Source organism: Rattus norvegicus, chromosome 13, assembly GCF_036323735.1.
Source record: "Rattus norvegicus strain BN/NHsdMcwi chromosome 13, GRCr8, whole genome shotgun sequence".
Classification (NCBI taxonomy): domain Eukaryota; kingdom Metazoa; phylum Chordata; class Mammalia; order Rodentia; family Muridae; genus Rattus; species Rattus norvegicus.
This window is the reverse complement of record NC_086031.1, coordinates 96,618,986-96,633,397: the sequence shown is the minus strand read 5'-3', so window position 1 is coordinate 96,633,397 and position 14,412 is coordinate 96,618,986. Positions and strand designations below refer to the sequence as shown.

At 44.3% G+C, this 14,412-nt stretch overlaps 1 protein-coding gene across 2 annotated transcripts in view; it reads right to left on the bottom strand.

Annotated features, from left to right (window-relative positions):
* The window catches only part of Tp53bp2 (tumor protein p53 binding protein, 2), a 56,662-nt gene extending 43,693 nt beyond the window's left edge, over positions 1-12,969 (bottom strand). The window contains exon 1 of one of the 2 annotated variants that reach the window (XM_039091490.2): positions 12,691-12,969. In XM_039091490.2, the coding sequence (XP_038947418.1) occupies positions 12,691-12,717 (27 nt within the window). In that variant the 5' untranslated portion in view covers positions 12,718-12,969. The remainder of the gene's footprint in view (positions 1-12,690) is intronic. The other variant, NM_001427417.1, reaches the window with a different exon arrangement.
* Between the last annotated feature and the right edge of the window lie 1,443 nt (positions 12,970-14,412).

Genomic DNA, 14,412 nt, shown 5'->3' with positions numbered 1-14,412 from the left:
AGAAAAGAACAAAAATCCTCCTCAAAATCGCCAACACATAAGAAACTTCCCACAAAGCTGCTAGGCTAGTAAGCTAGTGGTGGGTTTAGAGGAAAGCAGACAGGTTTCCTATGCTTCTGTGAAGAACAGATGTGAATTGTCCCTCCAGTTCATATTTTGTTGTACTCACTCAAAGCCCCAGACTGCTCTCTGGGGAACAATACCACAAAGCTCCTTTTTACCTGGCCCTGCAAAAATAACCTTTCCATACACTTTGACTCAGTAAGGATCGTCTATGTGTGCATCCATGCATGTGCACACGGGAGTGTCCATGGAGGTCAGAGGCTGACATCAGGCGTTGCCAAGCCTGGCTTTTATGTGGATACTGAGGGCCCATATTCACATTCGACACTTTCACGGCAAGCACTTTATTACCCAAGGACCCTTCCTCCCAATTCCCGCAGAGAGGACCTAAGAAATAACAGGCCAATGAGATGCTCCAGTGGATAAGTCACAACACAAGCCTGATTTCCTGAATTTGAGACCCAGAGTATACATACATAAAGAGGGAAAGGAAACACTATATCCACAAAGCTGTCACTCGTGTACGTGTCTGTGCATGTGCCAGTGTATGTCCATGTGTGCATCTGTCTGTATATCATACACAGACAATAATATTGAATTTTTTAATTACAAAATAACATTAAGGACTGTGGTATTGCTCAGGGGCAGAACAAGGGTCTATCATATGTCAGAGCCTGGGTTGTTTTAGCCCAACCACAGCTATGCAACACTTGAAGAGGTTTCAAAAGATCAGACCATTCCAGTCAGCCTCCTGCTCCTGTGGTCACACTGCTGGCAGGAAGTATAAGTGTCAGCTGGCTTCCTCATGCAGGTATGCTCTGTCCAGCCTCTGCATGAACCAGTGTAGGATTCACCCAATCTCTGACAAGGCAGCATATAGGTCTCAGTGGATGTGGAACCTTCTTCAGGAGCCCCATGCACACTTCTCTTTAGTCCCTTCCCACCCTCCCTGAGGACACTCCAGCTGTAATACAGTTCTACAAGGACCACTCCTCACAACAGCCCCCAAGATGTTTGCTGGGCTTCCTCCTACCTAGAGTCTACTCTGGGCTGTCATGTTGAAAATTGCTATGAATTCTACCAATCTTCTATTAGAATTCTATTAGGACTCAATCATATTAAAACTCCTTGTGCCCACTAAATACACTTGTATCCTGGCATACTTTTAAGTCCATCAGTCTTGATCAGTCAAATCTGAGTTATTAAAAACAAAATCACAAAATCATAGCCAATGATTTTTTTTGCATTATCAACTATTTCTTAGGCCACTTATAAGAAGTTAGAATTGGCTAGTAACACACATATCAATGTGAACAATATTCTGTGAGAAAGTTAATCATACATAAACTATGCTGGCACTCATTCCATACTATGTAGACTATCATTTTCTAAGACAATCCACATGGAGGGGTTGAGCAATAAATTGTGTGGGTTTGTTTTTGTTGTGATTGTTTTGGTTTGATTTCTTGGTTTGTTTTGTTTTCGAGATAGGGTTTCTCTGTGTAGCTCTGGCTGTCCTGGAACTCACTCTGTAGACCAGGCTGGCCTCAAAACCAGAGATCTACCTGCCTCTGCCTCCCAAGTGCTAGGATTAAAGGCATTGCCGTCACTATCTGGCAAAATGTGGCTATTTTAATTAAAGCAAAACGGGATTATACAGGAAAAAGTATTTATAAGCAAAGAGCCCTGTCTTGGCTGTCATGTCAGATAACCTTTCCTATATCTGAGCAGATTTACAGCTGCTTCTCTAGTCATCTTTCAGCATGGTTCTCTTCAAAGTCAAGTCACTCAAAGGAAGCTAGCCCCTGTCTGTCTGTCTGTCTGTCTGTCTGTCTGCCTGCCTGCCTGCCTGCCCCTTAACCCCAACCCCTTGCTAGCCTCAGTGCCTCCAAACCATGCACTCATTAACATGTACGGTTATCATGCAGTCACAGTTCAAGCAACAGGAATACAGGGATGAAAAACTGCCTTCTTTGGGGCAGAATGGAAAGTAATATCACACAGCTGAACTGTGGAAGATCAAGAATAAGAAGTGTAGGGCTGGAGAGACGGCTCAGCGATTAAGAGCACTGGCTGCTCTTCCAGAACACCCTGATTCAATCCCCAGCACTGGTATGGTGGCTCACAACTGTCTGTAACTCCAGTCCCAGTTTGCTTCGCACTTCTATGGGTACCGTACACGCACGGTACTCAGACATATATGTAGGCAAAACACCCATACACATAAAAATAATAAAATGTTTTTATGGGATAAGAAGTACAGGCTTTATTGCTGGGGAAGTCATTAGAACAGTTTTGCATGTTCCGATTTCAGATAATTCCAATGCAATTATAGAAATAAAGAGTGAATATTCCTTACCCAAAAGGCTTAGGACTACAAATGTTCCAGAATTAACTTTGTCTCTGTATTTTGGGGCATTTGCAAATACTCATAAAAATCTTATGAAGGAGACTGAAGTATGAACATAAATTCATGTGTCATACCTAATACATACATAATACATACACCTAATACATGCAGCTTTAATAAAGGTTGCATTTTTAACTGCTACTCTTCACATGAGATTAGATGTGAAATATTCTACTTGTGACCTCTTGTCCACATTTAAGATTTCAGATTCTGGAATTGTTTCTTGGTTGGTTGGTTGGTTGGTTGGTTGGTTGGTTGGTTAGTTTGATCAGGGGTGCTATGTGCTTAAAGCTTAGCTGGGTATGGTAGCTCACACCTATAATCTCAGCACCTAAAACATTGAGGCACAAGGATCATCCAAAGTTCCATGGCCAGTCTGGGTTACATATAAAGGGGGGACCCTAAAACTTCTATTAAATGATGTGTTCCACAGTAATAGTTTTAAGTCACCAAATAAGAAATCTAAAATCCACACTCTCCTCTCCTCTCGTCTGGAACAGCTTACCAGCAGGCCCTGCTCATGTTGAAGCCATCCCTACAACTGCAGACTAACTCAGACATAAAACCTCCTCTAGCTGCTCCTACACAAACCCCAACTGCCGCAGAGTAAATTTCTCTTTGCCTGTCAGCCACTCTTACTACATCCCACTGAGTTTACTCAGCCCCTGCACACAGCGACTGCCCAACCTGTTTCTGTCCGAGTGAACTAACAGTCCCACGTCAGAGATGCGAGACTCCACAGAAGATGAGAACAGTGACAGGAGGCTAGAACCTGGTGGTCAGTACGTGTGCCTCAGAAAACGTTTACCCATAGCACAGCATTTCTTCAAAGTGAGCTCCTTCAAAGCGAGAGGAGACAATGTCTCAAATGAAAGGGATACAACTGTGCCTATTTGGAGACAAAGTTAAAAACCTTTTCAACTATACTTAAACTGAATCCGGTCAAAGTTCAAATACTTCATCCAGAGCAATGTCCCTCCAGCTCACTCAGCTTTCAGTAGCTGTCATAATCACAAATAGATTAAAGGAGAAAAATAGGTATTTAATAAATTCTTCCTATCTGCAACTACTCTGTAAGATTAATGTTGTTGTGCTCTCCCCTGAAGTGGGCAATGCTACTTTATTACATACGTGACTTGTTTTACATGAAGGTAGCATTAAATATTTCATTTTTCCTTTCACACAGTAAGATGGCAAAGTCCAAAGGAATAGAGCTAGCTATGGACGGCAAGATAAAAAAGGGCACAGCTGAGGTCCTGTGAGCAAGAGGAAAAGCAAACACCCAAAGTCCTGTGAGCAAGAGAAAAAGCAAACACCCAATGGACAGCCCACAGCACCCTGAAGAGATTCCTCAGGAGCATGCAGATGGCAGTAAGTATGGCCAGATGCTCTCCTTAAATGCTCATGTCCGTGTGTTGAATCTTTTTTTTTTTTTTCTTTTCTTTTTTTCGGAGCTGGGGACCGAACCCAGGGCCTTGCGCTTGCTAGGCAAGCGCTCTACCACTGAGCTAAATCCCCAACCCCCCCATGTGTTGAATCTTTTGATACCTTCCTGTAGGTATCCTTGATACAACAAGGCTTAATTTCATTGGGCTGGGTAACAAAGAAACTTGGTATCTGGCTAAGGAGTTTATTGTGCTATATTAGAGGACTATCTTGAAGAATCATGGAGAGGGAAAAACTGTTGTTCAGAAAGACCACAAGGAAGACACAAGTTTGTATAGACTGGAACAAAACTAATGACAAGGTGAACATTGCACAGCCCTGTTCCTGAGGGAGGAAAGAAGGGAAGGAGGGAAGGAGGGAAGGAGGGAGGGAGGGAAGGAGGGAAAGAGGGAGGAAGGGAAAGAGAGAGAGAGAGAGAGAGAGAGAGAGAGAGAGAGAGAGAGAGAGACTGGAGTAAGAGGCTCGGTGCATACTGACCAAAGGCTGAAGGGAAACTCAGGAAAGAAGGAGGGTAAATGCCTGTGCCTCTGGCTCTACAAAGCAACACCAACCAAAGACCCCAGATACCTTTAAAGGACAGTGTTGGACGCCAGCGAGACAGCCCAACAGGTAAGTGCTGGCTGTGTATGCCTCACAGCCAAGCTGCATCCCCAGAGCCCACTGCAGGAGAAAACCTTCTCCCCTGAGAGTTGTCCTCTGATGTCCACATGTGTACTGTGGCATGCACAACTGCACATTTACACATACCAAATAAGAGACTAAAAGTAATCTTTTGTTCAAAATAGTGTCCCTACTTCATAAAATAAACACATTCATCAAAAATGCCCTGCATCTCACAGACTAGTGGTCATCATCTACAGTTAGTGTGATGGAGAAAACATAAAGAAACAGTTTCTAAAATTAAAGTCAGCTTGACTTGATTGCCTTAGGTCTCTGCCTACTTTGCATCTGTTAGGAATATGAAAACAGCACTGATTTCGGGGCATAGGGGAGGTCATAGAGTAGTTAGGCTCTAAAGCTGCTAGAGTAACACAGCTACGTGGTCCAAAGCTTTCTAAAGCACTTACAAGGTTGTGGGGGCATGCTAATGTGAACACTTCATTAATTAAAACCTGAGCTGGGCCTGGTAGACTACAAACACTGTGTATCTGGAAGGTTGAGAAAAGAGGATTGGAAATGCAAGGTCTTCCCGCATGCGCCACAGCACACATTCAAGCTAGCGTGGGAAACCTATTGTGGAGATCTATCTCAAAAGTGAGAAAAAGTCATGAGGCTGGAGGGGTGACTGTTCTTCAGAGGACCCACCCTGTGGCTCACAATCATCTGTAACTCCAATCCTGGTGGATCTGACACCCTCTTCTGCTCTCCACGGGCACTAGGCATGTTAAACGGACATACACAGAGACAAAATACATTTTTAAAATAAATAATCATGGGGTTTGTTACCGTTTTAAGACCGAGTGCTGTGGACTGCATGCACAATCCCCAATACAGAACGAGAAGTGAGGAAATGAATAGCAGGTAAATAGCTTGATTCCCACCTTGTTCTGATTCCGAACCCTAGGAAATCTATTATTTCTCCTTTCAATGTCATCTGAAGCAGGCGAAGAGAACAAGTGGTAAACTTTGATTCTACAAACTGTTTGTACCATCAGCTGGGCCATTGGTGTGGCAAGGCATTTTGTCTACTTCTCACAGTGTTCTTACACCCTTCTCCAACCCTTCCACACGGCACCCCTAGAATCCTTTCTCCATGGAACGAGCCTTCCCAGTCATCGTATCACGCCAACTCTCAGCATCCTGCTCTCAAGTGTCTGTCATTCCGCAGAAAGGCTCCATGCTGCCAGCTCTCTACCTTACTTCCTGCTGCTCTCTCCCGCCCTCAGAGCTCTGGTCTAGCTGGTTTCCCATGCTTCATGATAATAAGTCTCTGCCCCAGACATAGGGATTCTGCCTGTTTGAACTGTTGGCCCTTTGCTTCCTGACACGCAGATCCAGTACAAATGTCAGTTCTGGACTACTCAACTACAAAGCAGCTACTGGAACCTAACTTAAATCCCACCTAAGGCCATTACTTCCTTTTGCATTTGTCCCCACCTCTACAAGATCCATGAAAGGTAGTCTTCCTGACAGTTGTCCTGTTTTGAATCCACAAGACTCAGAAAGGAGCCTGAAACACTGCAGACATTCACTTAACACGTACTGAGTATGGGCTGGCCCCAAACAGCCATCATGAAGAAAACTAAAGAGGCCAATTAGGATTCCATCCCAATCAGCCCTGACACTGGGTTCACCATATGGTCCTGAGTGTGCCAAAGAAGCCCTACCCCACTATCTCCACACTTCTTCAGTTCTTTTGCACCATCCAACCAACTGGAAATGGTTGTCAAGTGAGTCCAGCTATTTCAGTTTCCATCTTTAACATTTCCTAGTACCCGTATTCCATCCTCTGTTTGTTTTGTTTTCACCACCATCTCCTTCAAACCCTGTTTACAAGTACCACTGCAGCTTTATTAGACATCCTTCACAATTATTAAGCCCCTTCCCCCTCTCTGTGAATGAGAAAGATCTGAGGCACACTCCACAGAGGTAGGGGAATTGTTTCAAAGGTCGCTGCAATATTCCCTTTACTGAGGAGCAAGTAGCCACCTCCCTTTCACTGGGAACTTGGTAAGAAATCAACCAATGTTCTCAATCTGTTTTTCTACTTCAAAAGTTAGTTACATTCTGGAGAGAACTCTTTAAGATTTTTATGTATGTGTGTATATGTGTGTGAGAGAGTATATACCATAGGTGTGGTCCCTGCGGAGGTCAGAAGTGAGTGTTGGATCCCCAGGGCAGAAGATGTTCTGAACCATCCAACTTGGGTGCTGAGAAGCCAATTCCAGTTCCTTGCAAGAGCAAGTGCCCTTAACCACTGAGTCTTCTCTCTAGCCTCTGAAGAGCAATACTTGAAGTTATCATTAGCCATCAGCCAAAATAACATTCCAAGTGTTTGCTCTGCAACGTTCAGAAATATCCAAGCTATGAGCTTGCAAGCTTGAACAGAGCAAGAACTTGCAAAAAGCTAGTTCGAATCTCACTTCAGTAGAATGCTCAGGAGCAAACTACTGAAACAACTTTGAGTTTCAAATTCTGTTGGATAAGAGCAGAAAGATCAACTCTGCTGTGTACCAAGGAGATTAGCTTCTGGGCTCTCTCTAGGTTACTGGGCTGTGTTAGGCAAAGGAGCTCTAAATAGAGGCCTTCTGTTGGACCTGCAGGGGAGTTAGGTTTTCCACACCTCTTCAACCCACCTCCAACTCCAGGGTTTCAAACAGTTGGTCCCACAGTGGGAGATCAGTCAAGTGCCCTGGCCATCATTTTTATTATCACCAGTAGCTTAAATTGATACTTTATAATTGTTTATTGCATTTGCTATAACACTACATTCCTGTAGGGCTTTTCCTTGACCTGTTTGAAATTTGTCTAAATTTCTAAGCTCCGAGGGATCTGGTTGGTACCTCTGGCCTCCACAGGCACCTGCGTTCATATGCACATATATTAACACTTACCCCCCCCCACACACACACACGATATTAAAATTTCCTAAGAAAGCAACTACCGTGTTTCAGAAGCCCAGTTGTTTCGATCAGTCAACTGATCATTGACAATTTGGTGCTACTATAATTTAAAGAAAACATCTTTTAAATTATTTTACATAGAAAAAAAGCTATCAGAACCAAAATATATAACTTGCTATGTTTCTTACCCACAACTAAGATTTTGCATTTCTCCGATAAAACAGTATTTAGTATTTTTGGTTTTTTCCAGACCGGTTTCTCTGTATGCCCTGGCTGTCCTGGAACTCACTCTGTACACCAGGCTGACCTCGAACTCACAGAGATAAATATGCCTTTCTGCCTTCTGATTGCTGGAATTAAAGGTGAGACCCACCACCACCTGGCCTAGTATTTAATATTCTAATAATGCTGCCTCCTTCGTGCTTCCTGCTTTCCTAAAGAGCTCCTGTAACCAAAACTTCCACATTCAATATAGATGCAGAATCTTAAGTCTTATTTACCACTCCAACTAAGAATACATTTCAAATGTGGTCATTTTATCTACATGTTCTCATTCTAACTGATTAGAGAAAAATGTACCTAAATGTATCAAAGCCCAGTATTTAGTGTTTGGCTTGATTAAGTGGCATACTCTGAAAAGAACACTCTGGATTCCTAAGCTCTTACGTCTTATGCCTCTTATTCTTTGAGACACTCGTTAGTGGAAAAATCTAGGGAGAGGTTTATAGCACATGAAGGTATCAGACCAGCATGCACTGCTACGCAGTCATCCCGCGTGAACTGAAGCAAACCTGGTTTATCTGTAGACTTCACAAGGGCTTGGTGCTAAGACAGTTTTTAGAAACCTTTTTGAGGAGTGCCACACTGCAGTAGATCACCAAGAGATAAGGGGCAAGAAACAGTATTCCTTAACAGCTCCAGTGCAGAAAGTCCTCATTGTCTGAGGCAGAGGGGCCCACTAGCTCTTCCTAGAAGAGTTAAGAATGACCTTCCAAGGCCCCTTCCAGATAAGCTAATTCACTTGAACTTTTAAAACATGGGGCAGCACATACTCGTTTACATTTCTTTATACTAAGTCTGACTTCCCTGAAAGGAAAAACAAACAAACAAACAAACAAACAAACAAACAGAACAGAACATTTCAAATGGGTTTCACATGTAATATAACTGAAATCGCAAGGCCACAAAACTGAAACACAGGAAATGTGAGATTTTTTTTTTTTTGCACATTTTTAAAAACGGATGATTCAACAGCCTTTGAGAATCCCAGCTCTCTAGAGGCAGGAACCCGTTTCTACCCCAGGCTTCGATGTGGAATGAAACCAACATATGCCACCTTCTTGTATTCCTATTTGGCTAGAAGGAATTCTTTCAGAGCACAGCATAACCACACAGGCCCAATGCTGCACATCTGTAACTCGAAAAAAAAAAATGCAATTTCAGCTTGGAAAATCTTGGCAAATAAAACTGGACTTTTAAAAACACCGTGTTTAAACAGAAGTCAGGCTTTGCACAAAGCGAAACTACAGAAACAGAAAAGCTGCTGACCACGTGTCCCAGTGCTAAAGGAGTCCCTGAGATAACCAAGGTGCTGCACCTAACGCCGGACGCTCAAAGGATCGGATTTTGGATTCCAGCACTGCCAACCAGCTCCGCCTCACTATGCCCCTGCAGCACCGACAGAGAACAGGGCACACACTTAAAACTAAACCACAGCCAGGTAAACTGAGCTTTCAAAACAAGCTGTCGTGTCTGGGAAACATTACATATGGCATGATGACATCCGGTTTGATTGCACATGCAGGACAGTCACCACCAGGAACACACGGCCATTTAATCGTAATTAAAATGAAATCATCTTTTCACGTTCGGTTCCTCACTCACAATAGCCACACTGTGTACAAGACACTGGCAGACAATCTAGGGCAGCACAGCCCACTGTCTACACCAGTATGCCAACTGCTCGCTCCCATACAGGCAAATTCAAGCCCTCTGGCCTTCTGTGGGGTGGGGTTTTCCACAGGTAATGTTGGCTTTTTAACTTGCCATATAAATAGCAGATACGAACAGAAATTCTCATGAAGCTGTTTTCTGAAAAGAGCAGCAAATGTAAGCTCTTTCAAAAAAAACATATTTTTGTTGGAATATAACAATTCACCAAGTGAAAGCAATACATAAAAGAGATCTAGTGTGATTTTCAAGTGGGTGAGAATTTCTGTTTTGGATAATTGCCTCCATTTGAAAATCAATTACAACGAATGGAACACTAACAAGCCGCTCTCTCCAAGCACAAATAACCCTTGGTAAATGAAGGTAAGGTGTGGACCACGAAGTCAGTTCCCCTCACTAAGTGGTGCAGATACCACAGAAAAGAGATGCTAGCCATGGCAGGTATCTGAAAACAAGAGTGGCCATCGTCCCCATGTCACAATACCCTATCATTAGCCCCACTGCGACTCTCTACTTATTTCTAGTCACACTACTAAAACGCATCTTTGCTCCTGGGTTTGTAGCCAATTATCACATCATGGGCCACATAAAGGAGAACCACTTGAGTCTGCACTATTTGGTAACAAAATACATGGCTACCATTTGCTCATATGCATTTAATATAATTCAGTAGAACTCAAAAATGCCTTCCAAAGCAAACTAAGGAATGTACTCAGTGCCACAGAACTACATTTGAAAATGGTAAATTACGTATATTTTACATTTAAAAGGAGCCATCAAGGAGACTGCTGTGCGTTCTGAATGCCCGCCTTCTCAGTTCATATGGTGCTTTTCCTGATAAACGGGTTAGTTTTTCCAAAGTAATAACAGAACAGAACAAAGCCTTACTCATACTAGACGACAACTCCAAGCATAGTAAACGCTCAAGAAGAGCGCATTTAAGAAAATGGCTTTAAGCCAGTGCTGGGATAGCCCATGTCTGTTACCCCAGCACTCCAGACGCTGTTGCGGGAGGACTGCTGTGAGCTACAGGGCAGCCTGGGCTGCAGAGTAGGCACCACACCAGCCAGGTACTGCACAGCAAGATCCTACCCCAAAGAACCAAAACGTACTTGTAAGGGCTTTACAGCTCAGTGACAGAGCGCTGGTCTAGTGTATACAAGGCCCTGGATTGGATTCCAAGCACCACACACACAGAAGTTTTATTTTCGAGTACCCTTATAACACACAAGTATAAAAGCATATACAACATTCGGCTTGGGTGCTGGAATGATAGCTTAGCCATTAGGAGAACTTGTTATTCTTATAGAGGTCCTGGGTTCAATTCCCACACCTACACAGCCACTCAAGACCATTCATAACTTATTTTCCAGGGGATCTGATGATCTCTTTTGACCTCTGTGGGCACCAGGCACACACGTGGCAGAGTCATACATAAATGAATCTCTTGTAAAAAGAACACCAGGATGCTAAATGAAAATGTATCATATTGTTATCACAGACTAAGAATCTCACGTTTAATCCCTAATTCAGGAGTTTTATTTAGCACCTATTCCAAGCCAGGCACTGTATTAATCCCTTCCTTCTTAAAGGGTGATTCCAATCTTTCAAACCACCCTAAGAATTGGCATTCTAAACGCCCCCCAAGATACAGATGATGAAGATTAGAGACAATTTTTTTCTTAAAACATCTGGGATCGCTTAATGCTATGCAACATTCCAAAGGGCATCGAATTTCAAAGCTTGCATGCACACTACGCCTCTTCTATTAAAAGTCTACTCTGACATCAGAAAAGCAGTCAAAGCCACTCTACTTGCTTAAGTGACTTTAGTCCCAAGACTCATAACTTTTTACAAGAACTCTGATAATCTGCTATGTAGTTTGGAGAAAAACATTCCTACATAAAACAAGAAACAAAGGGCACATTGATATTAAATGGATCTTTTGGGAAATCATCCTGCAACAACAACAACAAAAAAAAAAAAAAAAAAAAAAAAAAAAACCTATTCTTTCCCTTTTTCTGTTCAGGGAAAGCCGATGGCAATCTGCAAAAGTTTTTTTTCCCCAACAGTGAAATAAAAGCACAGGAATAAAAAACGTTAACAAAACAGTCTATCATAATCAAGGTATAAAACAGTCTATCATAATCAAGGTATGTATTTTAAGATATTCACATCACAGCCCTAACTTAATAAGCCAGAAGTTACAAACTGGACTAAACCAGACTAAACCACAAGTTACAAAATGCTAATACAAAATTTCTTGACTCTTAGCAATAGTAACCATCCCAAGCCATGTAAACCCAAATAACCAATTATGTATGTGTCCAACGTAGAAAAATTTAGGAACACCCTCCAGGGCACAAAGGGGCAAAGAGACAATAGAGTATATTCTGCATGAGTAATTACAAACACAAAACAGAACATTCAGACACAAATTTTAACAATATATTTCTTGGATTTTACAAAAGCAAAAAAAAGGTTGTTTTAAGTTTTTATCGTTTTGTTTTCTTAAACAAGTGATGATATGACTAAAATACGTGACATTTTCAAAGAATATATAAAGATTATTTTTAAAAAGGACTTAAATTGATTGCGATTAATCCTGTCTGAGAGAAAACAAATACAGCACCCACGAGGAAATAAACACAGGGCTGCAGAAGCCACCATAACCAGCCAGATCCTGTGCTCGCTAAGGAAAGGGGACTTTTTGGAAACACCTCAGCCCAACCTGCAATTCACCTGCGACGCTGGCTAAGTCAGATGCCAAAAGAATTTACTCATCTTTCTTAGAGATCTTGCAGAAAAAGCTGGGGGAGCGAGGCACAGAAGTTTTCCTCCGAACTAAAACTTTCAAGACTGCATTTACTAAAACCTGTTTCCACAACGAGATATAGATAGGGTGACTTGGCTGCTATCGCCGACATCAGATCGAAATTCAAGTTAAAAAAAAAACTGGCAGAAAGAAAAAGAAAGGCAAGCCTTTTCAAGCGTTAAAACAATTAAAAGAAATAGGCTAAGAACAAGGTTCCCCGGCTCTTGACCTTCAAAACAAGACCCTCAAAGGTCTCATCCGAGAGGCAAAGTTTGGAGCAGCGGCCCGGGCTGCCGCACTGCCTGCCGGGCAGCATCGCGACGGTCGCGGGGACCGGGAGGGACGGAGCCTCCAGAGCCCCGAAGCCCCGAGCTCGACCGGCTCCGCTGACCCGGCCCCCCAGCCCCGTACACTTCCGGGCCCCAGCACGCCCACCCGCTTACCGGCATCATTTTGGACCCGAACCGCATGGAAGCGGGGGTCTGGCCGCGGCCTGGCGGAGCAGAAGTGGCCCGGGGGTCGCGGGCCCGGGGAAGCGGAGCGAGAACGAGGTCGCGCGCCCGGCGGCCGACCTGTTGCGAGGCAGCGGCGAGTGAGTCCCCTCAGCCGATCCAGAGGTCACCGAGCCCCGGGCCCACTCCCCTCGCCTGTCCCCGGGACGCGGCTTTGTCTCGGCGCTCGCGACTCCCACCTCCTCCTCCTCCTCCTCCTCCTCCTCGCCGAAACCAACTAATCCCGGCCGGGTCCCCACAGAGGCGCGCTGGCCCCGCCCCCCGCGAAGCCCCGCCCGCGGCGCGCCCGGAGGCTTGAGGAAAGGGAGGGGTGGAACGCCGACCCGGGAGGCGAAGGCGCATGCGCAGATTCTGGGGGCGGTGCCAGAGGAGGCGGGAACCTTTGCTCCCGGGGAGGAAAGCACAGGCCGCGGAGCTGCTCCAGAACGCGCCTCCAGGCGGAGCCAGGGCGCGGGAAGGCGGTGCCTCAGGAGAACAATAATCGTAAAACACGGGGTTGGAGCCCAGGGCTGTGTCCCTCACCTCGTTGGCAGTCGCGAGTTGCTCAAGAGTTTTGAGCCCTTTGCCTTAGGAGCGGTGAGCCAGTCACAAGGTGCCCGGACGCAGAGGGGTCAAGGCAGCGCCACCTCACACACCTGACTCGGGGAGCCCTGAGGGATCCGACCCCCCCACAAGATGGAGACTCGCAAGTCCTCCTAGCCGGAGCACGATCCTGACAGAAGGCACTCTCAGATTCGTCTTTCCTTCCACTCCTCAGGCAATGTCCCAGGCCTCACCTGAATGTCCTGTTACTCCTAAATGTAAGAAGGAAAAAGTACTTCGATGTTACCGAAGTGGTAGGCTTCGTGTGTTTTGGACAGTACAGTCAAAGGATTTGAAAATGGGTAAAAAAGCTTTCTAGGGCGCTCTTCAGCTCGTCACGCCCTGTGTTTACTCTTAACACAAGAATCATCTTTTTTGCGCAGTGGAAGCTCACGCTGGGAAATCTGCGATGGTTCGCTTTGATAGGGAGGCAGAGCTAGTTGAGGAGTCCTCTTCCACTACCCAGAGAAACACAGGCTTCAGGAACTCTAAACTCCAGGAAGCTCAGTTCACGTGAAGTAGCCTGTGCAAGCTCACTTGGAATTCTTTACCATTACAGAAGGTTCCCCAAAACAAAATGAAATGAAGCACCCGACTTTATAGAGCTTCAAGAATGGAGCCAGCTGGATGTAGTGGCATGCACTTGTAATCTCAGCGCTTGTGAGGCTGAGGCAGGAGAATTGTAGTGAGTTCAAGACCAGCCTGGTCTGAAAGAGTAACAGTTTTTTTTAATTATATTAAAATTGGCCTGTGGCACAAACTTATATTCCCAGGTACTCAGAAGGCTGAGTGAGGCACGAAAATCCCAAATTTAAGGCCTGCATGGGCAGATTTAGCAGAATAGGTCTCAAAATATAAACTGAAAAAAGAGAGTCTAGAATTAGACATAGCTCAGTGATAGAGTGTTTAACATGAATAAACTTCTGGTTTGAATACAACAGAAAGAATGAATTGTTTGGAATTATGCTACATGCTTGTCATCCCAGTACTGGGAAGGCTGAAGCCAGTCTGGGCTACTGTCTCCAAATAAATAAACAGCAAATAAAAGAATAATTATGTCTTACTTTAACC